The 23,709-nt window shown below is 51.9% G+C and overlaps 2 protein-coding genes across 7 annotated transcripts; one reads left to right on the plus strand and one right to left on the minus strand.

Annotated features, from left to right (window-relative positions):
- Window positions 1-1,918: 1,918 nt before the first annotated feature.
- Zmiz2 (zinc finger MIZ-type containing 2) lies at window positions 1,919-22,051 on the minus strand. Of its 6 annotated transcripts, none has more exons than XM_045135910.1 (20): window positions 22,006-22,023; window positions 14,842-14,959; window positions 14,087-14,197; window positions 13,873-13,987; window positions 13,323-13,525; window positions 12,929-13,112; window positions 12,402-12,662; window positions 12,044-12,199; window positions 11,402-11,479; window positions 11,018-11,186; window positions 10,268-10,412; window positions 9,982-10,192; window positions 8,720-8,825; window positions 8,322-8,479; window positions 5,529-5,596; window positions 5,127-5,195; window positions 4,602-4,837; window positions 3,931-4,100; window positions 3,602-3,844; window positions 1,919-2,992 (listed from the first exon to the last, which is right to left on the minus strand). In XM_045135910.1, the coding sequence occupies exons 3-20, from the start codon at window positions 14,134-14,136 to the stop codon at window positions 2,885-2,887; spliced, it is 2,730 nt and encodes a 909-aa protein (XP_044991845.1). In that variant the 5' UTR covers window positions 14,137-14,197; window positions 14,842-14,959; window positions 22,006-22,023; the 3' UTR covers window positions 1,919-2,884. The 6 variants fall into 6 exon arrangements, with proteins under 6 accessions (XP_044991845.1, XP_044991844.1, XP_044991843.1 ...); XM_045135909.1 differs by lacking the exon at window positions 22,006-22,023 and adding an exon at window positions 21,631-21,673; XM_045135908.1 differs by lacking the exon at window positions 22,006-22,023 and adding an exon at window positions 21,631-21,673 and having other exon boundaries at window positions 14,838-14,959.
- On the plus strand, window positions 21,206-22,369 carry LOC123455364 (proline-rich protein HaeIII subfamily 1-like). Its single transcript, XM_045136160.1, has 2 exons — window positions 21,206-22,050; window positions 22,153-22,369. Exons 1-2 carry the CDS (start codon window positions 21,206-21,208, stop codon window positions 22,367-22,369), a joined length of 1,062 nt encoding a protein of 353 aa, XP_044992095.1.
- Window positions 22,370-23,709: the final 1,340 nt, after the last annotated feature.

The following is a 23,709-nucleotide window of genomic DNA, read 5'->3' on the forward strand; positions in this document are numbered from 1 at the left end:
TCTTTTTTTTTTTTTTTGGCTTACTTTTTTTAAAAAATTTTTATTAGCATTTTCCATGATTATAAAAAAACTATCCCATGTTAATTCCCAATTTTTTAACCATTTGACTAGGTAAGAGCTGAGTGTGACATACTGGTAATCCAACAATTTGGGAGGATGAAGCAGGAGGACTATGAAGATAGCTTAGGCTACATGGGCAAGAGTTTGTCTCAAAATAAGGAAAAGTGTTATTTCCACATATTTGTGGACTTTCCTATTTTTTTACACTGTGGTCAGAGACAGCAGGATTTCAATATAACTTAAGACACGGGCAGATTCCTGGAGAATGTTGCATTTCAGAATGTCCTGTATGTCAGGTCTGGTCAGCTTTTTGTTTTGATTGTTATGTAATACTTGGCATGCACAGGATTACAGTGACAAGGCAATGGGGTGGAAATCCATGAAGCCATGATCTCCCTTGTAGATCCTTACTCCTGCTCTCCAGAAGCAAGACTATTCTCTTGCTTTGCTAACAGGCACATACATATCTTGTGTAGGGGCTGCAGGGATGGCTTAGCAGTTAAGGCACTTGCTTGCAAAGCCAAAGGACCCAGGTTCAATTCCTCAGGACCCACACACATTAGCCAGATGCACAAGGTGACACATGTGTCTGGAGTTAGTTTGCAGTAGCTAGAGCCCTGGCATACCCATTCTGTCAAATAAATAGATGGCATTTTAAACTGGGCATGGTGGCACACGGCTTTAATCCTAGCACTTGAGAGGCAGAGGTAGGAGGATCACAGTGAGTTCAAGACCACCCTGAGACCTCATAGTGAATTCCAGGTCAGCCTAGACTAGAATGAAGCCCTACCTTGAAGGCCCTCCCCCCCCCACCAAAAAAAAAAAACACACAGTACGTTACGAACTTCACTTTTTTTAGTTTTCTAAGACTTGTTCATTCTTTGGTCCCTGTTCTAGAATATTCTGGCAGCTCTTCCATAATCCCTCATTCATTGCAAGGGTGGACTTCTGCATAACTATCACCTGTTTGTGCACAACCCATTTTCCTTAGCCAGGACTTTACTATGTGGTTCTGAAACTTGCTGTGTAGACCAGGATGTATAGAGCTTGCAGTGATCCTTCTGCCCCTGCCTCCCAAGTGCTGGGCTTACAGCTGTTTGCCACCATGCCAGGGTGGTTGAGCAGACAGGCCCAGATGCTCAGCATCCTAACATCTTGAGGAGGGAGGACCCTTCCCTCCCACAGATGGGCTATGGCTGAGACTGCTGTGTAATCCACTGGTTCTGCCATCTTTCTCAACTTTTGCCCTCCACCCTCCACCCAGAGGGTAGAAAGGCTGGAAACAGGATCCTTGGGCAAAGAGGCCCATCCGTGTGCTGTCAAATGTCAATGGCACTCAAAGCCACCAGGTGCCCTGCCGAGAAGACTTCCTTCCTTCTTTAAACCTCCCTCCAGTGCTGTGAGGCAGGCCTTGATATCCAGCCAAGGATGCCAGATACTCCCCCTGTGGCCCAAATGTTCCAACCCCCAGCTCTCACCTTTCCAGATGCATGGATAGGGAAGAGGGGAAGCAAGCAAAAGCTTCCCAGGACAGAGCCCGGGAACCAGAGAGGATCCTGGTGGGCTGGGGTCACCTGACAGCTGGACCCCTGCTCCAGGGCACACCCACAGAAGGTGACATGGTGGCAAATGTCTCTAGACAAACCGGGGACACTTGGCAAACCAGCTCTGTAGCTGAAGCCAACTTGGAAAATTCCAGGGAAAAGGAAAATTACTATAGCTCAGGAATAACTGAGGCTTGGCTGGGAACATCCAGGGCTCAATGTGGAACACTAAGAGCCATCCATGGGCTGGTCCTGGTCCCAAAAAAGACCATAGTCCCCCAACCCCTCCCATCATGAAGAATGGACTCAGCCGGGCCCACCACGAGGGAGTCCTTTAATAAGACCGCACAGACAGGAGACACAACAGGCCAGGCACCCTGCTTGCAGGGTTGGGCACCTTGCCAGCAGATGCAACAGCCTCCCCCAACCTGGGTGTGGTTCCACAGGGTGGAGATGAGGTGGTTTTAAAAAACACAGCTGATCTAATTCTTCACTTTCACAGAAAAGGGCAACTTGGGAGAGCAGCTCACTGTCCCCCTCCCCACTAGAACATCCCTTCAAGCTGTCCGCACTCAGAAAGGGACAAACAGCACAGGGAAGGCCTGGGCTGGCCCAGAGGAAACATGCTGACTGAAATGGTTGTCCCCTCCCTTTCCCAGCTGTTAGCGTTTCGACACTATGTACATTGTTGTGCTTTATAGCCACCCCCACCTCAGCCTCAAGCTCAGGGTGGGGAGAGGAGCCCCACATCACACATGGCTGACTGGAGCACCAGGCCCTGGAAGGCTGGCACTCTGCACGGCTCTGAGCTGAGAATGCCAGGCGCAGGCCAGTGGAGCTGCAGGCCGAGGGGGCAGAGCCAGCTTATCTCATACCTGGCTCTTCTCTGGAGGAGTAGAAACAGAAGGGTCAATGCTAGACAAGATGCAGGCTGGGTGGGAGAAGCAGGCAGGGCGAAAAGACAAGGTGCAAGGCCATGAGACGAGGGTGTGAGGTGTGTACACATGGCTAGGCAGAGGCTGGCAGGGCACCTTGGCAAGACCCATTCTGTAGCAGTGAGCTCGGTGGAGGGAAGGTGGTGAGGGTCACTGGCCTGGAGCCCCTTGGAGCACAGGGCTACTTCCAGTTCTGAGAGGGCCAGCAGTGGCAGGTCCTGGTTTGGGCCATATGCACGGGAGGGGTTCAGGGAGGACCACCAGCCGTCCTGTGGAGCTGGTGAGAAGGGAAGTTTGCAGTGACATCTTTGAGTTGTCCCCACCAGGCTGAAGTTTAACACAGGATCAGTTGTTCTCAAAGAGTGAGAGCAGGTCATCACTGCTGTTTGTAGGAAGGTCGGGTGGACCCAGGTAGGAGAGCAGCTCATCGGGGTTGGTCAGTTCTGGGAGCAGCTGAGGACAAAGCACATGTGCTAGCAGCGCTGCTATCAGCCTCCTCACGTAGCCCCCACCCCCCGTCTCCATGCCCAAAGAAGATGCTAAGCAACCCCACTCCTGCCAAACACCCATGTGCTCCCCGGGAAGGCTGCTGCGGGACAAGAGCTCAGCACTGCCAGGAGCCAGGTGTCCGCCTGAGGTGGCACAGACCTGGGACGGGTCCCCAGTGTGACTCCCAGGGACAAATGCAGGTGCTAGGCAGGACTTTCTGTTCTGGGCTGTTCCTCCTCGACTTTCTTGTGTGGGACTTCAGCAAGTTTCTATTATGGTCCAGGGACAGTCAACTGTATACTGAGCTTGGACTCACAGCACCCATGTGTCAAAATGCAGAACTGAACAAATAGACAGGTTTAGCCTGGACCTCCAGGACACCCCATAGCTACAGGTATGCAGCCTGTGACTAACAAAGCTGCATCTGGGTGACGTCGTATTACAGGCTCTCCTAGAAGGGTCACGGTCTCTCCTTCTAGGAAGAGGGGTCGGGGAGGAAATGGACCCAAGGATCAATGGACAAATAGCCCCAACAGCTCGCATGCACTCCCCAGCATGGGTCCTGGTACTTACATCCAGAGCTGGTTCTGAGGCCTCCCCAGCTCCAGGCATGCTGGGGGGGCCCATCACGCCTGTGGCAGGATTAAAGGCCAACTCACTGATGGGCCCTGTGCTCGGCTGGCCCAGGGGCTGCCGGGATGCAGGGGAAGGGTTTGGATGGTGCAGCTGGGGACCCTGGGGGGGCACAAGGTTGGAGGTGTGCAGCCCTGGTGGTCCAGAATTGTGGGCTGGGTCCAGGTGGCCTGCTGGTGCCATCTGAGGATGGAGAGAAGAACTTGTTAAAAATAACCCAAAGGTTCCCTGGGGTCGCATCGCCTTCTGGGCCTCAGAACACAACTGACCTGGCCCGGGAGACAAGGGGTGGACTTCTCTGGAGTCAGGAGGCTGCTAGGAATGTCAGATTGATAGGAGATGGGGGGTGGCCCTGGGGTGAACTCAGCAAGGCTTGGGGTGCTGGGTGTGGTAGTTGGGAAAGACTCTGGGAAGGTTCCAGGGCCCAAAAAGTTGGAATCTGCAAGAGGAGGGTCAGGTTAAGAGTGCTCAGGCTGGCAGAGATGCAATGACAGAAGCTGGCTCTAGCAGGGGTAAGATGCAAACACTGCTATCAGTGAGTCTCCATTTCTTCTCATCACAGCAAGGGTGACTGAACCCATAAACTGCTGAGTGGAAGCTTCCAAGGTGACAGAATAGGACCCCACATGTACAGGGGGTCCTATGCTGACACTCAAGATGGGTTCAGTCCACAGAACTATTCAAGTGAGCTTTTCCTAATTCCAAACTGGGGAAAAGGGTAGAGGCCTCACTGCTTGTTTCCTAGGGCCACAGACTGCCTTCCCTACCCTGCCAGAGATGGGATGTGCAGGACAGACACCCTCAGCATGTTGGGGTTGGACACACCCATAACTAGGTGTGTGGCATGGGCTGAAAGAATGCCGCATGGAAGGAGGCTGATCTGGAGGTAAGTCATGTGCATAGTGTCACCTGATTTCAAGCCTGGGTGTGCCGTACTCACTCTGGCTGGGGTAGTCGCTGGGGGCAGGGGCTGAGGGGGGCTGCAAAGGGGCAAAGCCAGGGCCCAGGGCTGCAATCATCTCCATCACACTGGGCATGAGCACGTGGGCAGGGCTCACGGTGCGGCAGCGCTTCAGCACTGGCCCATCCGGCTCCTCCTTGATGTGCAGGTCGGGCTTCACGGGCACCGGCTTCCAGCTGCACGTGGGGTCGATGGTGATCTCCTCGTGGTCGGAGCTAAGCAGGGACATGAGCACTGCTCACTCACCATCGACCCAGCACCTGCTGCCCACCCTCAGTTGCAGGTAAACTTCCAACCAGACCCTCCACTCAAACACTCTGCTACCCAGCACCTTCTGGGTGCTCAGCAGGTGTTGGGCCTGGGCCTGGGCCTGAGGTGCAGAGGTGGGACTCTGGCCTGGAGTGCAGCTGCTCCAAGGTGGGACGAGGCTCAGAAGACTGCACTCATTCCAGGGTTGCCCTCTGGTGGCCACAGATGCAGAGATGGCAGGAAGAGGACACTTACTTCTGAATGTAAATCAAGATGCCTAGCATGTACTGGTCCACCTCTAGGCCCTCCAGCAATGCCGTCTTGCTGTAGAAAGCAAAGGAGGCCCGTTTAGAGGCCTTTCCCAGATCATCTTGGGTGTCAGCCCTGTCACTTACTTCTGGAGCCCACCACCTGTGCAAGGTAATTGCAGGGAACCCACCCTGGGTGCAGCAAGTGTCCAAGGTATGTGACGTGACACAGTATGAGGTGACCCTGAGGATGATACGACCTTGTGCAAGGCCATCCAATAAAGGTTTCTACCCTGGCCCATGCTGTGCACCTTTTCCACTGGATTTGTGTATTTGCTGACAGTTAGAAGTTGCACCCACAAATGCCTCTGAAGAAGTGGTAGCTCTCCCCTCATCACAAGAGACTCACTTGCACACAGGGCACCTCCAGGTTCCCCGCTCACAGTTAAGTTGTAAGTATGACTCCAGGTCAAAGCACTGCAGAGAGATGGGAGACAAGTCATTTCTCACCATGGCCTCCCTATTTGCTGCAAAGTGATTTACTTAGGTGTGTCTGAGACACAACATATACTAGGTTTCTACTGCACTGTCATCCTAATGGACCAAGCTAAGGATGCCTCAAGAATCCCACCCTAGCACTGCTAGACCCCGGATCAAAGTGAAGACTAGGCAATGCAACTAACAGGGAATCCCCTGACCCAAGACAGATGTTAGAAGGGAAAATCAAGAGGCTGTAGAGATGGCTCAGCAGTTAAAGACACTTGCTTATAACGTCTGACAGCCTAGGTTTGATTCCGCAGTACCTATGTAAAGTCAGATTCACATAGTGGCACATGTGTCTGGAATTCATTTGCACTGGCTAGAGGCCCTGGTGTGCCCATACTCACTTCCTCTCTCAAGTACATAAATATTTTTAATAAGAAAGAAAAAGGGCTGGAGAGATGGCTTAGCAGTTAAGGTGCTTGCCTGCAAAGACTAAGGACCCAGATTTGATTCCCCAGTACCCACGTAAAGCCAGATGCATAAGGTGGTGCATATATCTGGAATTAGTTTGCAGTGGCTATAGGCCCTGGTGTGTCCATTCTTTCTCTCTTGTGCAAATTAATTAAAAGAAGAAGAAAGAAAAAGCAAGCTGGAGATGTAGCTCTGATAGAGTGCTTGTCTAGCATGCATAAAGGCCTAGGTTAAATCCCCTGTGCACTATTACTTGATAGGTGTTTCTGCAAAGACGGAAACTTTAGAAGGTGGGCAGGAAGAAGATTACACCCATATCCTTATACTTTTAAAACATGGAACCCCAGGCATGCAATAACCAGTAAAATATTAGAAAAATTATGGCTAGGGCTGGAGAGATGGCTTAGTGGTGAAGGCACTTGCCCACGATGCCTAAGGATTTAGGTTTGATCACCTACTAACCACACAAACCAGATGCACAAGGTGGTGCATGCATCTGGAGTTCGTTTGCAATGTTGAGAGGCCCTGGTACACCCACTCTATCTGCCTCTTTCTCTCTCTCAAATGAACCAATAAGGTTTTTTAAGCCAGGTGTGATGGCACATACTTGCAGCACTTGGGAGGCAGAGGTAGGAGGATGGCTGTGAGTTCAAGAGACTACATAGTGAATTCTAGGTCATCCAGGGCTAGAGTGAGACCCTACCTCAAAAAAAAACAACAAAAAAGTTAAAAAAAATTTTTTTTTTTTTTTTTGGAGAGAGTATGTGAGAGAGAGACAGAGGAGAGATAGAAGGCCTCAGCCACTGCAATCAAATTCCAGACACTTGTGCCACCTAGTGGGCATGTGCAGCCTTGCATGTGCCTCACCTTTGTGTGTCTGGCTAATGTGGGATCTGGAGAGTTGAACAGGGGTCCTTTGACTTCATGGCAAGTGCTATAACTGTTAAGCCATCTCTCTAGCCCCAACAACATTTTTAAAGAATTACGATTATATTTCAGAGAAACAAAAGTCCAATCTCAGGGGAGGCAGCAGGCCTTTCAGGTCATGGCTGGCTCATCTTTTTGAACTGATGGGTGAGGTGCTAATATTCCACATTTGCCTCAGAGAATGAAGCTGAAGTTGCAGCTCAAAACTTTTCTTTTGGGGGGCTGGAGAGATGGTTTAGCAGTTAGGGTGCTTGCCTGCAAAGCCTAAGGACCCGGGTTCAATTCTCCAGGTCCCATGTAAGCCAAATGCACATGGTAGTGCAAACAGCTAGAGTTCATTTGCAGTGGCTAGAGGCCCTGGTGCACCCATTCTCTCTGTCTCTCTTTCTCTCTGCTTGCAAATAAACTAATTACTATTATTATTATTTGAGATAGAGTTTCACTCTAGCCCAGGCTGACCAGGAATTCACTATATCGTGTCAGGCTGGCCTCAAATTCACAGCAATCCTACCCTCTGCCTCTTGAGTTCTGGGATTAAAGGCATGCACCACCACACCCATATGAATGAAAAACATATATATATATACATATATATTTTAGTTTTTTTCGAGGTAGGGTTTCACTCTGGTCCAGGCTGACCTGGAATTCACTATGGAGTCTCAGGGTGGCCTCAAATTCACAGTGATCCTCCTACTTCTGCCTCCCTAGTGCTGGGATTAAAGGCGTGCGCCACCACGCCCGGCTGAAAAAATATTTTAAGTTCAAAGAAAATTGTTTTGAGACTTGCACTAGCCTCAAACTTGACATCTCTTCTGTCTTAGCTTTCTGAGTGCTGTTATTACAAGTGTGCACCACCACAGAGGCTCAAAACTTTTCCCTATGTTGTTGATAAACATTTGTTTTCACTTGAAGCTATTAAATTACAGCAATGAATATTAGTATCCATGTCTTAGTTGGATAAATAGCCAGAAGTAGAATTCCCTGATCATGAAGCATGTACTTAATACAAACGGGGGCTGGGAAGATAACTCAGCAGTTAAAGGAAAGGCGCTTGCAAAGCTTGCTGTTCTGGGTCCGATACTCCAGGACCCACATAAAGCCAGATTCACAAAGTGAAGCATGCACCTGGAATTCATTTGCAGTGGCAAGAGGCCCTGGAACACCCATAATCTGTCTTACAAATAAATAAAAACATGTTTTAAATAACCTGCCAGTTTTCTCAAGTCATTTTCTGATTTAGATTCTACTCAATTCTGGGATAATTTTCTGATGAATTTTAAAAGGCAGCAAAGTCCAACAAAGCTCTGCTAGGACCACACACCTGTATGTGACGACAGTCATGACCACGGGCAGGGAGCTGGATCCTGCGGAAGGTGATGGGGCACTTCAAGGACACCTTGATAGCCGTCTGCTCCACCCCATCCTCTCCATTAGGCCCAGGGGTACCAGGGATAGTGCCGCTACTGAAGTTCCGCTTTACTGACATCAACAGGGGAAAGAACTTGAGTAAAGGGTCCTCAAGAAGAAGAGACTATGAACTAGAATGCCCACCAGGGACCCAGGAACTGCTCAATCAGCAGCTCTGAGGGGTAACCTGGAGCTAGCCATATCCCCCATGGAGCCACCAGCATAAGAGATGACCTTGTGTGGCAAAATGTGCCACACAGCAATGTTCAGCCTGGGTCTGGCCTCAGTGGCCGAGGGTTAGGGACCACTTACTCTTGGTGATGCAGTGCTCAGCTGGCAAGAGGCGCTTCTTGAGGAGGCCCTGCAGGACGGAGCGGACAGATGGACGGTGCACCAGCTGAAGCACGAAGAGGTGGGACTGCAACAGAGTGAAGAACGTTGAATGGGAAGTTGTGGCTGGGGAGATGGCATCAGCCAGGGGGGAGACTGTTATCAGACAGGGAGGGAAGCTTTCCGGATGGGAGAGGGCTGGGCCAGCCATGCTCCTGGCAGTGAGGCCCTGTCCTAGTGCTGACATATGGGAAGATTCTTCTCGACTCTCCCGAGAGCCTACATGACCCTAGCTGACCTGCTTCACTGCAATTCAACAGCTCTGCTGTGCACCCCGCTCCTGTTCAATCAGTTTAGTTTTCAGTCAAAACTCAATCATGGGCTGGAGGGATCGCTTAGTGGCTAAAGTGCTTGCCTGTAAAACCAAAGGACCCATTCGTCTGGAGTTCATTTGCAGTGGCTGGAAGCCCTGGTGTGCCCATTTTCTCTCTCTCTCTCAAATAAATAAATAAATAAATAGTTTTTGAAAAATTAAAAATAAAAACCCTCAATCACCTGATGTCTTTCCATATTCTCCTAATTACACATCCCTCCAGACACCAGATCTAAGTTAAACTCTTGGGTGGTGTCTGGCCACTGGCAGGTGAACTTCCGTGAGCTCTTTCCTTTTTTTTTTTTCTTCCAAGTGTGTGTATGAGTATTAGTGAACATGGAAGGTGCATGTACATGTATGAGTGCATGTGTGTGGGGCCAGAGGGCTATGTAGGGTGTCATCTTAAGGAAAACTATTTTCTTTAAGACAGGATGAGAGACTCAGAAGTGGCCTGGAGCTCACCAATTACACTAGATTGGCTGGTCAGTGAACCCCAGTGCTGGGATTACAGGTGTGCACCACTGTGCCTGGCACTTCCACAGAGGTACTGGGGATTGAACTTGGGTCCTCATGTCTGTGAAGTACCCTTCCATGAACTTTCAACACAGCTTGATTTTTCTTAATATGAGCATTCAATCTGGCAAATTTACATTTAACTAGAAAACAGGGTATATGTGACTGGATCCCTTTTTCTTAAGGAGTAAGGACAAGATTAAATGGAGCATACAAGTGGTAGTAAGGGTAAAGGCCCCACAGCCTAGCCTTGCCCGTGACGATCCTGCTCCCAACCAAGCCCTCAGAGGGTCGGTCATCCAGGTGGCACCTCAGCTGACCCCAGTCTGACCCACGCATGCCCCTGCAGGACACGCACACAGCAGCAGGCGGTGACCGTGATCTGGATGGTGTTGCGGCCAGGCTGGCACACATGCTTCAGGTAGAGGGGCTTGTGGGAAGTCTTGTTGTCTCCACGCTCGATGGTGAGGGGCGTGGCGTTGACGCTGACCTGCACCGAGGCGGGCCAGTTGGTGTTCATCTGCCGGTCCTCGTGGTGGTAGCACTTGAACTGCAGCTCTAGGTCAGGCCTGCCAAGGAAAAGGGCGATGGCAGCCCATATTCCACGTGGGAGGGGCCCGAGAGGTGAGGCGGCTGGGACTCACCTCAGCATCAGTGTCTTGTAGACAGAGTCTCGGAGCTGGAAGACATGGTTGCTCACAGCCAGGTTGTGCTGCAGGCGGAAAGGCTCCAGGACCACTCCATCTCGTACTGGGAAGGTCAAGCGCAGCTCATCACAAGGGCCACTTCCTGTGGGCAGAAGTGTGCTGGACATGAGCTGGGTACCTCACCAGAGGATCTCTAGTCTCTGTGCCCTAAGGCCCCTAACCCTATCAGGAATGCTCTGCAGGGCTGAGTCACTGCCTATACTGGGCCCAGTCAGTGTCTCCACAGAATGTGAGAATAAAGTCCAAATACTCCATTCTGACTCCATCATCCAGCCCAGTGTCCTCTGAACATGGTAAAGGAACATGCTCCCAACCCAGACAGCATCTTCGGAGACCAGAGTGAGTAAGCCACCTGCCATTGTCCTACGGCTCAATGGGGGATGCCAGCTATGGCTGCAGTTGTCTGCCTGCAAGCAAGGGTTCCTAGCCAGAGCATAAGCTTCCAGGGCTCATTTTGGGAACCTGGGTATTTTTCTGGAGAGAAGATTCATTGCCTCCACAGATGTGTATAAAGCTCCAAAAGAAAACAGGAAAGCCCACCACTAACCAGCCTGTCTTTATGAAGATAGAACCCTTTGCTCAGGATCCATCAACTGTCCCTGGCCCCCAAGCTCCTTGCGGGACTCTCCTGAATCCCGTGGCTGCTCCAGTCTTGTCATGACTGTTGTACTGCAGGTGAACACTCACCAGAAGGCGATGGGTGCAAAGAGCTGAGACCTGGCTTGAGGTCAGGCAGGAAAGGAGACTTGACCTCCTGGCTTGGGGACATGTAGGGAACACTGCTGCTGGGCGTCATGGGTGGTGTAGGGTTCCCTGGCAGCGGGGAGCTGGGGTAGCCAGGGATGGAGCGGGCAGGCTGTAGGGTTGAGCACAAACAGTCACAGCAGAACGGCAGGGTGGGTGGGGTGGAGTCTGTTCATAGAACAGCCCTGGGAACCATCAGAACACAGGTGGGCAGGAGGCAGCCTAAGGATGCTGGGCAGGGTGGCTGCAGTTCCTTCCGCCTCGATGCCCCTTTCCACGTGCCCACCCTGTGAGCCTCCCAGTCCATCCACCAAGCACGTCCCATACCCCACTTAGGCTGGGCTGGCTGTAGCCGATGCTGCCCCCGCTGAAGTTGGCGCCCTGCCCGCTGAACTGCTCTGCAGGCTGCAGGAGAGAAAACTGAGTATGCCTTGGGCCCCACCCCACCTTACCACCCCCCTGCTGATCCCCTAGGCTTGATCCTAACCTCCTACCACACATGGGGTGCTGAGATTTGAGTACTTTACACTCCCTTATATTTTCCCTATACTCCACAAGGAACATGACTGATTTCATAATGTAAAAAGTTATTACAGAAAGTGGGACTGGAGCCAGAGGGGTTGAAAAGACATGTGCATTCAATGCTCCTTCAGCCTTTCCCTTCTCAACCTACAGTTATGCCATCCTGCCCACCCAGGGTCCCCACGAGGTATGCTCTAGCCTCCATATGGCCAGACAGGGCACATGACCAGCCGAAAGGGCCAGTCCCCCAGGCCCTTTTCCATAAAAGTTGTCAGGATGATGTGGATGCCTGTGTACTACTCCCTGCACCAAATGTTCATGGAGACACAAGGTTCAGGCTCCTTTCAGAATGACCCCTTCACCCTGGAAACTTCCTGCACTGGAAAGGAGCCCCTGGCCAGCCCGTCACTCCTGGAGGGGACGACTGCCCAGAGAAGCCAGCCCTACCTTGTAATGCAGTCCTGCAGGGCCCATACCCTGCTGCAGGGGCAGCCTGTGCCCAGGGTAGGAAGCAGGAGCAGGGGGTTGCCCAGGGCTGGGTGCATACTGGGCAGTGCTGGGTGCATACTGGCCTCCTTGCAGGTATTGCTGCCCTGGATACACCTGAAAGAGGCAGACGCCCAGGGGAGAAAGCAGCATCGAGGAGGAGCAGCTTGCCAGGTCCTTGGGAGACAGACCCTGATTCTGGCGGGGTCACAGACCACTTTTACTGCAGAAGCCCTTCTGACCACTGCTCAGAGGGCACTTGAGTGGGGGAAGTCAGCACCCAAAGCCTCAGGCCAGGCTAGACAACCCACTCACTCACCTCCGAGTAGGCTCTCTTAACCCCCTGTCGGGGCAATGGCTGGGCCTGGGGAGGGCCAGGGTACCCATGCTGGGGTAGGCGCTGTCCTGTATACAAAGGCGTCATGCCAGCTGCCCGGGTGGGGTTCATAGTCATGGAGGAGAGGCCAGAGGGACCCATCATTCCTCCCATGCCAGAAGGGTTCATGCCAGGGGGGACGTTGGGTGCCCGGGGACCTCCATGCTGCAAAAATTGGCTGTTAAAAGACTGTCCAGTCCCCATCTGGGAAGAGAAAAAAGAATTTTCCAGGACCCACCCAAAAAGGGCTCAAAAACTAGACACACAATCAAGTTATAGTGGGCATACACCCCTTGCAGCTGGCCTCACCGTCCCTTCTTCTCAGCCCCCGCCCCCACTCGTCTCTCTCTCACTGGTGCCCCACATCCCACACACTCCATGCTTGTCCTCAGTCTCCACTGTCTCGCCAAGTCTCCTCGTAGGTCCACCCATGCTGGACGCCACATGGAAGGAGCTGGAGGGGGCCTCACCGCTCCATACTGGCTGAGCTCCTGGCTCTGCTTCTCCTGCAGGGCAGCCACAGTGGCTGTGGCCGTGGCTGTGGCAGTGGCTGCAGCAGCGGCCATGGCAGCTGCAGCTGCTGCTTGTGTGAAGTCAGTGGAGGGACGCGCAGCATGGGAGGGGAGGCCCAGGCCGCCAGGGCTGCCAGCATACCTACAAGAAGACACAGGATTGCTTCAATCTCTACAAAGGCTCGCTATGAGGCCACACAGACAGCACATAGGGTAAGCCCGTCCCTCCAGACCCTCCCTCCCTTGTGGCTATTAGAACCAATGATGGAACAAGAGGCAATGTCCAACAATTCTGAGGTACCTTGTCAGGCTAATGCCTCAAGCCACTGGCCAGCTGAGGGGCTCTGCTTACCCAGTGGTGAAGCTGGGGCCCCCAGGGTAGCCCCCACGGCCATACACGCCTTGCTGCACATAGCCCTTGCTAGCGCCACCTTCAGCAAACGCCTGCTGTCCCAGGCACTGAGCGGAAGTCAAGGCAGAGCTGCCACCTGCCACACCAGGCATCATGGAGCCACCAGAAGGGCTTCCTGCAGGGCCCATGGGGTTCCCCAAAACCTACAAGAAGTGGGACTCATCAAAAAGCAGCAGCCAAACCACTCTCTTCAAGTCACAACTGTCAAGTGCTGGATGCCAAGGGAAGCCTGGCAATGGGAAAGACCCGGCAGGGGAGGAGTGGCTGTCCCCACGTCTGCTGGGTCACTCTGGAGGCCAAGGGAAGAAAGCAGAAGAAATCCCATGGCAGTGCAAAAGAAAAGCACCTGAGGACTCACCTCAGGAAGGCCATCCTTGTGTCCTAGAAAACCACCTTGGCTCCTTGTTTTTGGAGCTCTAAGATGGTTTAAGTACTTCGAGGGTTAAGGCTGTGAATGATAGGGTAGGGGGTACGACAGGTAGATGCTTACCTGGCTCTGGGTCGCGTTGCCAACTCCCCACACAGTAGTGACCACAGACAGTGACCCAGCTGGCTGAGTGGCACTTTGTTGCCAAGGCACAGACTCATATGCAAATGAACCATCACTATAGAGAAAGCAGCTGGTAAGGCCACAATCAGGAGGCCACAGACACCCACCCCAGAGTGGGGCCTGTAAGGGACAGGCAAGAAAAGTCCACACTCACCCGTGTGGCGTTGGGGGCAGGGCAGGTTTCATGGGGTTCATGGAGTTCATTGGCAACGGCTCAGCCTACAGGCCAGGTGTGCCAGTATTAATCTGGGAGTAGCTGTCCTGGCTGGTGGAGAGAAGGGCGAAGAGACGAGCTTAGGCTCAGAAGCAAGCATTTCAGTTGAGCAGAAGGATCCCAGGACCACCAGAGCTGCCCCCTTTTCTGTATGGGATGGCTGGGCAGTGGAAGGGGCTGATGTCTAGAATCCAGCATGAAATATTCCTGACAGAGGCTCTTGAAGCTAAACCCTTGGACTCACTGTGGGGTCACTCAGCCTAGAAGGCTTTCTGGTTTCAAATACTTTCCACACCTGCTCTCTTACACCAAGAACTGGGTATCCATATAAGGCTAGGAAAACGTCAGAATGCCCCAAAGTGGAGGACTGAGGGCCAGTGGGGTATACCAATTTGGACAGCCCTAACAGAGAAGGAACAAAACCAGCAGGGACTCTGAGGTAGGGACAGGGAAGATCAGGTATAGCCTGGTAGCTCCCTCTCATCAAGGTCGTCGGGCTGAAAACCAGGGGGCCTTCAAACTGACCTAGATGCTACAGGGTGGGGGGTGAGAAGGCGGCTGCTTGAGACCAATGTGAGCATGGGAAGTGGGCTCGGTAAGCGGTCCTGGCCCACAGACAATCTGTGATCCTCAGGGAGCTCCCCACAGGCAGGGACACACACAGCACAACAGGTGGGGAGGTGGGCAGTACCTACAGCCAAGCAGGGCCCCTGCTGTGAGTTTTCAGTGGGAGGAGGAGGGTGCTAAACCATGCCTGCAGGACGGGGCCAGGAGTGCTCGATCCTCAGAACAGGGCAGCAGCAGCAGCTATAGCTAGATCAGGAGAGGATGTGCTAAGTTGACACTGGCAGGACCACTCGTGCCCATTGTGCTGGATCTGTGCTCCTATGTAGTAAGAAGCCATAGGAGCGACACCTCCAGGCTGCTCTCAAGTGCCAAAAGAAAGTCCCTTCCCAGTCAGGTACACAGAGACCCCAGGCAGACTATCCCCCTTGCCAGAGTCTCACTTGTACTAGCGTGCGTCCTAAAACCCTGCACCATCTCTGTGCCCACCTCTGCTTGGTCTGCCCACAAGGGCACAAAGGCCACATGGCAAGTGCTTCTCAGGGAAGTCTCCAGGAGAGGCCTGGGCACTTCTGTCCAGGACCTCACTGCCTTGTCAAGGATCCAAGGCTGTCACATACTTTGAATCATGACGACCTCTAGTGTTTTCTATTCTGTCACTTAGTACTCATGGGACCTCTCTCTAGTGTAGGGGAAGAGGGAGAACCCGTCACCCACTTAGCCTTGAGACAAACATTACTGTGTGCTTTATGAGAGACCTCACTCAGAGCTCAGTACAGACTGAGAGCCTCTGTAAGAGAAAGCCACCCACCCAAGATCCCAGAACATGTGAGAGCAAGTAAAAATGAACTGTGCAGCTGGGTGCGGTGGAGCATGCCTTTAATCCCAGCACTTGGGAGGCAGAGGTAGGATGATCGCAATGAGTTCGAGGCCACCCTGAGACTACAGAGTGAAATTCCAGGTCAGCCTGGGCAGCCTTGGACTTCCATTGATACTTGTCACCTTAGTACCAGGCCTGGAGCAGAAGGGGACCAATAGGGAAAGGGAATAGAAGATGTCCCATCCACAGGAGTCAATCCCCGCATGGGTGGCCAAACTTGACTCTGGTGCCTGCAATGTCCCAGTAAGACAAGAGAGGCTGGCATCCCTGTCTCCACTGCCTGGTTCCAGGATGGCGATCTGGTGGGAAGGAGAACTTGCCAATAGGCTGAATCTCCTCCCACAGGGTCAAGAATCAGGGTCTCCACACATAGTCATCAAGACAGTGCTCCTGATGGAGACAGAAGCGTTGAGTAATGGAAGACAACAGAGAGCCAGAAACAGTCACGCACATACTCCTGAAGGTGCCAAGACAACTCAACCGAGAGAGAGCCTCTCCGACAGTGCTACACAACTGGATCTTTACAGGCCACGCGGGCAGCAAACACTGCAAACACAAAGAAACTGAGCAAGGACTGCGGGCCTAGCTCAGTGACACAGTACTTGACTAGCACACATGAGCCTCGGGTCACCATCCCCAGTACTGAAAATCAACAGATGCCGGGCATGGCGGCGCACGCCTTTAATCCCAGCACTCAGGTGACAGAGGTAGGAGAATCGCTGTGAGTTTGAGGCCACCCTGAGACTCCATAGTGAATTCCAGGTCAGCCTGGGCCAGAGTGAGACCCTATCTCGAAAAATCAAACCAAAACAAAAATCAAACAAACAACAAATCCATGATTTACATATTGAAATTAACTCAAAATGAACTGTCCTAGATTTAAATATAAACCAGAAAACTGTAAAATGTTTAGGGAAAGGCAGAAATTCTTTGTGACCTATGTTAGGCAAAGGGTTCTTAGGCTTGATACCAAAAGGCAAGATCCATATATGAAAAAAAACTGATAAATTAACTTTAAGTTCAAAGCTTTTCCTCTGTGAAAAATCAGTAAGAAAATATAAGCAATACTAGAAATTGGGAGAAATATTTACAAGCCATATGCCAAAAAAACAAAAAACAAAACAAAACAAAAAAAAAAAAACAAACCCTGGTTTCTAAAATGAGTAACAATTCTCAATTCAAAACCAAACCCTATCTGGTTATGGTGGCACAAGCCTTTGATTCCAGTTCTTGGGAGACAGTGTGTGAATTCGAGGCCAGCCTGGAACTACAGAGTGGGTTTCAAATCAGCCTGGGCTAGAGTTGAGACCCTATTTTGACAAACAAACAAAAAACAAACCTAAGCAGAAAATAAGCAAAATCCAAGACACACTTCTCCAAATAAGCATATAAAAAGATGCTCAGTACCACAGTCAGCAGAGAAACAGAAAATTTACCATTACCCATCTGTCAAAATGTGACATCACAAAACAGTGACATCACAAAATGCTGGCAAGGAGAAACTGGAATTCCTACACACTGCTGTTAAGAATGTAAATGGGACAGCTACTGTGGAAAACCATGGCCAGTTGTGTAACTACCCTGCAACTACCACTGTATGACCCAGCAACTACCCTCCTGGGCATATGGCTCAGAGAAATGTCAACTTTTGTTCACACAAAACAATATGTACATCATTGGGCATGGTGGCACACACCTTTAATCCCAGCACTTGGGAGGCAAAGGTAGAAGGATCTCCAAGAGTTTTAGGTCACCCTGAGACTACATAGTAAATTCCAGGGCAGTCTGAGCTACAGGGAGACTCTACCTCAAAAAAAAAAAAAAATCTGTACATTAATGTATTTATTTGTAATAACCAAAAAAATTGCAACAGCCCAGATGTCCAACCATGGATAAGGAATTAAACTGTGGTATACCCAACTCATAGCCTGGATGCTGGAAAAAGGAATAAATTACCACTAACACACAAGTGCTTCGGTAAACTTTGAAGCAACTATGCTGAGTGGAAAAAGCCAAGTCCTAAAGGCCACACATTGTACACCTCCTTCATCTGCCATCTCTCTCTCTTTTTTTTGGGGGGGGGGGTTTCCAGGTAGGGTCTCACTCTAGCTCAGGCTGATCTGGAATTCACTATGTAGTCTCAGGGTAGCCTTGAACTCACAGTGATCCTCTTACCTCTGCCTCCCAAGTGCTGGGGTTAAAGGTGTGCGCCACCACACCCAGCCCTCATTTGATGCATCAAAATTAAGAATGTCAAGAACATTGATGGTTAAATGTGGGGGAAGGGAATGACAGCTTTCCCATTTCTTTTTTCTTCTTTTTTTTTTTGGGGGGGGTAGGGTTTCACTCTAATCCAGGCTGACCTGGAATTCACTACATAGTCTCAGGGTGGCCTTGAACTCACGATGATCCTCCTACCTCTGTCTCCCAAGTGCTAGGATTAAAGGTATGTACCACCATGCCCGGCTGCTTTCCCATTTCTCTAACTATTTTTTTGGTTTTTCGAGGTAGGGTCTCACTCTAGCTCAAGCTGACCTGGAATTCACTATGGAGTCTCAGGGTGGCCTCGAACTCATGGTGATTGTCCTACTTCTGCCTCCCGAGTGCTGGGATTAAAGGCGTGCGCCACCACGCCCCCATTTCTCTAACTTTACTAGAAGGGATGCATGTGTGAATATAAATGCAAAACAGAAAGGTACCTGTATCAATGTGCAGTCTTGGGGTGATTTTGTGCTACAATTTTGCAAAAATGTTACCATTGAGGAAAACTGTAAAGATACAAGGAATCTCTCTGTGCTTTCTTACAATTGCAGATGGTTATAATTATCTCAAAATAAAAACTTTATAAAGCCAAGGGTGGTGGCTCATGCCTTTAATCTCATCACTGGGGAGGCAGAGGTAGGAGAATTGCCATGAGTTCAAGGGCACTCTAAGACTACATAGTGAGTTCCAGTCAGCCTGGGCTAGAGTAAAAAGACTTTAGCCAAAGCTGGACATGATGGTACACACCTGTAATCTTAGCATTTGTGAAGTAGAAACAGGAGGATCAGGAGTGCAAGGTCAACCTTTCCTACATGGGGAGTTTAAGACCAGCCTGAGGTACATGAGACTGTCTCAAAAAACAAAAACAAGGGGCTGGAGAGATGGCTTACTTGTTAAGTGCTTGCCTGTGAAGCCTAAGAACCCCGGTTTGAGGCTAGATTCCCCAGTACCAACGTAAGCCAGATTCACAAGGTGGTGTTCATTTGCAGTGGCTGAAGGCCAGGGTGCACACATTCTCTCTCTTTTTCTCTTTCTGTTTGTCACTCTCAAATAAATAAGATAAACAAAATTAAGGAGCAGGATGTGGTGGTGCACACCTTTAATCCCAGCACTTGGGAGACAGAGGTAGGAGGATCACTGTGAGTTCAAGGCCACCCTGAGACTACATAGGGAATTCCAGGTCAGCCTGAGCTAGAGTGAAACCCTACCTTGGGAAAAAAAGCAAGCAAGCAAACAAACAAACAAAAAAAACCCACAAGAAAATTAGCTCAGTGTGGGCGCTCCTGCCTGAAATCAGAGCATCTGGGAGGCTGAGGCAGAAGGATCAAGATCTGCTTGGGCTACATAATGAGACTATGTCAAAACAAACAAAAACAAAAATCCCCACAAGTTAATCACACCAACAGCAGCCCTCTAAAAACCAGTGATGGTAATCCTTCTCTACCCCAAAGCTGGCTGTCCCAAGAACAAGGCGGTGACCAGACTGGCAGGGAGACAAGTGGCAGGCGCCCCCCCCCCACCTCATTTCAAGTCACCTAGAACAGTAGTTCCCCAATTTTGGTACAATACAATCAGCCGTCAGGCTGGAGAGAAAGGCCCCACCCAGGGACTGTAGGGTGGGCTGAGGCCTGGGCCTGGGCCTTGCACCTCTTGCTACTGCTGACCAGCTTGAGAACCTCAGATCTAGGAAATGCAGAGCTGGGGAGAGAGAGAAGGGCAGGTGTGGGTTGAGGAGGCATCCACAGCAGCCTAGTATGTCACACGGGCCTGGGGAATTCCACCCACTATGCTTGTCTGCTGTGGACAGACACCACAGACATTTCCAGTTCCTCCTGACTTCTGTCTACACTGAAAGGAGTTCCTGAACTCACACATCAGCCTGTCTCTCTGGAAAGGTCCCTAGCCCTCCAGGTCTGTTATCCTATGGCTCCTCTACTATCCACAAGCAAATATGAGTGCAAGCCCTCCTTACACCTTCTGGTTCCAAGGCAGAGCTAGGAAGGAGGCCTAGTTCTCACTGTGTGTTAACTCCAACTAGAAGCTAGGTCTTCCCCTGGCAGAGCTACTTTCTAGAAAGCCACAAGACTTTCAGTCAGTCACTCAGGTCACATCTTCCTCCAGGCCTACAGCTTCAGAAAAGTTGTTTTCTGGGTGTCCCAGAGTAGTCACACCCCAAAATGTCCTGGTTGTATCAACCTCTAGGCACCCAGCAAATGGGCCCCATTCTAGGACAATGGCCCCTCATCAATCTACCCAGACATTGGAATCAAAAGCTTTCAGAGAAATTGCAATTCCAGAGAAGAGTGAGGTAGTACACACCTACAGTCCTAGCTATTCAGGACTGGATCAGAAAGATCACCTGGGATCAGGAGTTGAAGGCCAGCTTGGGCAATCCAGTGCATTTCAAAACACACACGCACACGAGGGGGGCGGATATAAGTGAATATTGAATGTGATCTTTCTGAAGGAGGACAGCAGGGTCCCTAGTACTAAAGGTAGGGTACTCAAGTGCCCAGGTGACTGGAGGTCCTGTTTTATGCATTAGGCTTCAACTCCTAACTGGCCTCAGTGTAGAACCAAATGTTCATGAAGAAGTCTAGGAATGAGCATTTGCCAATGGCCAGAGGAACAATCTAAAATCTAGATGTATAAGAAGGGAATTTGGAGGCCACTCTGGGAGTAAGACACATGACTGCTTTATGTCATCAGCCTTTGGAGGTCAATCCCAGTCATCAGAATGTTCCCCAGACATGTCGGCCCTGTTCCTTAGAAGTCTTCACCTATGTCTCTTCATTTGTATTTTCAAGCTTTAACTGCTCGCCCACCCTCCACCCACGACAAGGGCCTGGAAGTCAGTTCTGGTCCAGGGTGAAGGGATGCCCTCGGTTCTGGCTTACAGAACCTGGTGGTGGTGAGTCTGTGTTCACCCTATTCACGTCCACCATGGTCTTAGAAGTCACATGTTCTGTTTGTGTCCCTGTGAATTTTTCTGCAATAACATAAATAACTTAAAGACATCACCACGAATTTTCTGTATAAGAGGGCACCCTGGGGAGAAGAGGGGTAGAAGGGCAGGTAGGAAGCAGGACCCAGTAGTGAAGGGGCCAGGGCAGGTGGAAAGGTAAAGCAAGCACTAGCTGGTGGGGAAAGGATACCTTGAAGCAGCAGGACACCTGGGGAAAACTGGGTACCTGGGGTACACACAAGGCATCTCGAGAGAACAGGGCACCCTCATGCCTGAGCTGTAGTTTGTAAAGGGTGTCCCCATCAAACAGCAGCTGGGGTCTGGCAGCGGCGGGCACGTCTCCTCCGGCCGCCACCAACGGCCTTCCGAGGGCCCCCACGTAACCCTGATGGTGGACGCGACAGTGGGGAGTGAGGGGCGCACCGTGAAGGTGAGGCTGCGGGGACCGGGGCTGAGACTCACAGACCGACTAGCGGAGGGCCCAGCGGGCCACCTTCCCTCGGGAGGACCCCCAACGCCGGTTACCCCGTTCGGCCGGCCCCCAACAAAGGCTCAGGGGAGGGGTGAGACGACCCCGACCCCGCGGAGCCCAGGACGCCCGCCACCGCGACGCACGCGCGGCAGGTGCCTGCCGGCAGGTGGGCGACAGCACACCCCCCGCACCCCGGCCTCCACCGCCCCGCGGCCCTGGGGCTGGGGCCGGGGGACACGCCGCGGGCGGAGCGGCCGCACCTGCCGGCTCTCACCTGCCGCACCTGCCCGCCCGCCCCCGCCGCACCTGCCCGCCCCGCGCCGTCCCCGAGGCCCGCTCACCTCCGCGCGGCCCGGCCCGGCCCCTCGCAGCGGCAGCCCCCGGCCCGCGCCGCTCCATGCGCTCAGCCCGCCCTCGGCGCCGCCCGCCGCCCCCGGGCCGCCGCCGCCGCCCGCGCCATCGCGCCGCCGCCCGCTCCGAGGGCACAATGGAGCCGCCGCCGCGCCGCTCATGCATATGCATGACGCCGCGCCGCCGGCCCCGCCTCCCAGGCCAGAGCAGCGGAGCCCCGAGCCGGCGCGCCGGAGCCCGGCGGGGGGCGAGGGGCGGCCGCGGGCCTGCGCCGCCGCGGGACGGGAGGTGGGGCCGGGGCCGCGGGGCTGGGCGCGCGGGAGGCACGGCCCGACGGCGACCGGCGCCCCGCGCCCCCTCCACACCTTTCGGGACGCGGCGTCCGAGAGCCACGGCGAGCTTCCTGCTCGGTCCGCCGGGGCGGGGCGGGGCCTGCGCGGCGGGGCGGGGCGGGGCCGGGCGGCACCCGGACCGGGCCCCTCCTGGTGACGCCGCCCCTCTTCCTGTGAAAGCCCCTTTCGAGCGCTTCTCTGCGGCCGCGCCTCGGAGCCCGAAAGAGCGCGGCCTGGCGAGGTACGGAGGCTTGCTGAGGGCCCGGGAAGCCTGGCTGCCGCCGAAAGCCGCACACTCACCTACACTGGTCCCTTCGCAGAGCCCCACGTCCCTACTGAGGTGTTCCGGCCAAACGAGCTGGCCTCTGGTCTGGTTGGGTCTTTCAGATGCTATTAACCACTCTAAGCCCCTCTTGATTGACAATGCATTCTCCTGATAACCCCTAATTATTACATTTGTTGCTGCAAAATAAACAGCATAAATTTTGCTATTTTGGTCATCTTCAAGTGTCCAGCCGGATGGTATTGAGCACATACATTGCTGTTCAGCCACCAGCCGGCTTCCTCATGGTTTCATTTCCTCCAGTAGGAACCTGAACTCTGGGGCCCGTACTCCTCCAAGTTCCTGGAAACCCCATTCTACTTCTGTTTATGAGTTTGACTTCTCTTAAGTACCTCATATAAAAGGAATCCTAACAATATTTACCTTTTTGTGACTGGCTTATTTCATGCAGCCTTGGATGCTCAAGGTTTACCTACGTGTCAGAACTTCCTTGATAGGGGACCGAGGGTTGGAGGCAGGTTAAGACTGGTCTCATAGGCTACACGTGTGCACCATGGCATCCAGCTAGAACTTCCTTCTTATGGGAGAAAATAACCCATTGTATGGACACACCACCTTTAATTTATTCATGGATGAATCCAGGGACACCTACAGTTATTGAAAATTTCCCCTTGAGCCCTGTGCCTTGTTTTGTGTGGGAAATCATTAGTTCATAGAATAGATGTACACAGCAGCCTTGTCTGGGCTGTCTCTGTAAATGCTAGATTGATTTCAGGACAGTTCTTAAAGACCTTGAAACAAACATGTTAGAGGGTCAGACAAAATGCCTTGACAGGCAGCAATGCGTCAGGAAAATGTCAGGAAGGGGGAAAAAAGTAAGATGAAGAAGATGATGGGGGATACAGGAAGGGTGATCTGAGTAGTGGAGCTAACCCTAAGGACACCCAAATGAAGGGGAAGGCAGCACCAGGGGGCCTTGACCTCCTGCCTCCTGAGAAGCTATGTGCTTGGAGGCTGGGGCACAGACAGGTTCATGGAAGAGACCATTGAAGGGCTGAGGTGCCCCAGTTTTGGCAGCTCTGTCACCTCCCCACACACACCTGCTTTGGCCTTGGCCTTGGTTCCCCTGGGGAGAGCCACAAAGTGTCAGCTGCCTTCTAGATAGTGTGTTCACTGATCACTGCATACATTGTGAGCAAAGTCTTATTTATAGGAAAAAAAAAAAAAACTTTCCTTCCTGAAACCTTCCTTCTAAAGCCACATAAACTAGCATCTTCACTAGCTTTCTGACAGCTCTTCAGATATTAAAGAAAAAACATGGTTGTTGAGATAGAACCTTGCTATGTTGCAGAGATTGAGGTTTTGGTTTTTGTTGTTTTATTTATTTATTTTTTCTTGAGAGAGAAAGATGCAGAGAGATAGAGAAAGAAAGAATGGGCACACCAGGGCCTCCA

The sequence above is a fragment of the Jaculus jaculus genome, chromosome 16 (assembly GCF_020740685.1).
Source record: "Jaculus jaculus isolate mJacJac1 chromosome 16, mJacJac1.mat.Y.cur, whole genome shotgun sequence".
NCBI lineage: Eukaryota > Metazoa > Chordata > Mammalia > Rodentia > Dipodidae > Jaculus > Jaculus jaculus.

Coding starts and splice junctions, on each gene's coding strand:
- Zmiz2 (XM_045135913.1), bottom strand. CDS start 14,136: ATGAACTCCATGAACCCCATGAAACCTGCCCTGCCCCCAACGCCACAC. Junction 13,526..13,872: donor GCAACGCGACCCAGAGCCAG/GTAAGCATCTAC, acceptor CACTTCTTGTAG/GTTTTGGGGAACCCCATGGG. Junction 13,113..13,322: donor GGCCCCAGCTTCACCACTGG/GTAAGCAGAGCC, acceptor GTCTTCTTGTAG/GTATGCTGGCAGCCCTGGCG.
- LOC123455364 (XM_045136160.1), top strand. CDS start 21,206: ATGGTGGACGCGACAGTGGGGAGTGAGGGGCGCACCGTGAAGGTGAGG. Junction 22,051..22,152: donor CACGGCGAGCTTCCTGCTCG/GTCCGCCGGGGC, acceptor TTCCTGTGAAAG/CCCCTTTCGAGCGCTTCTCT.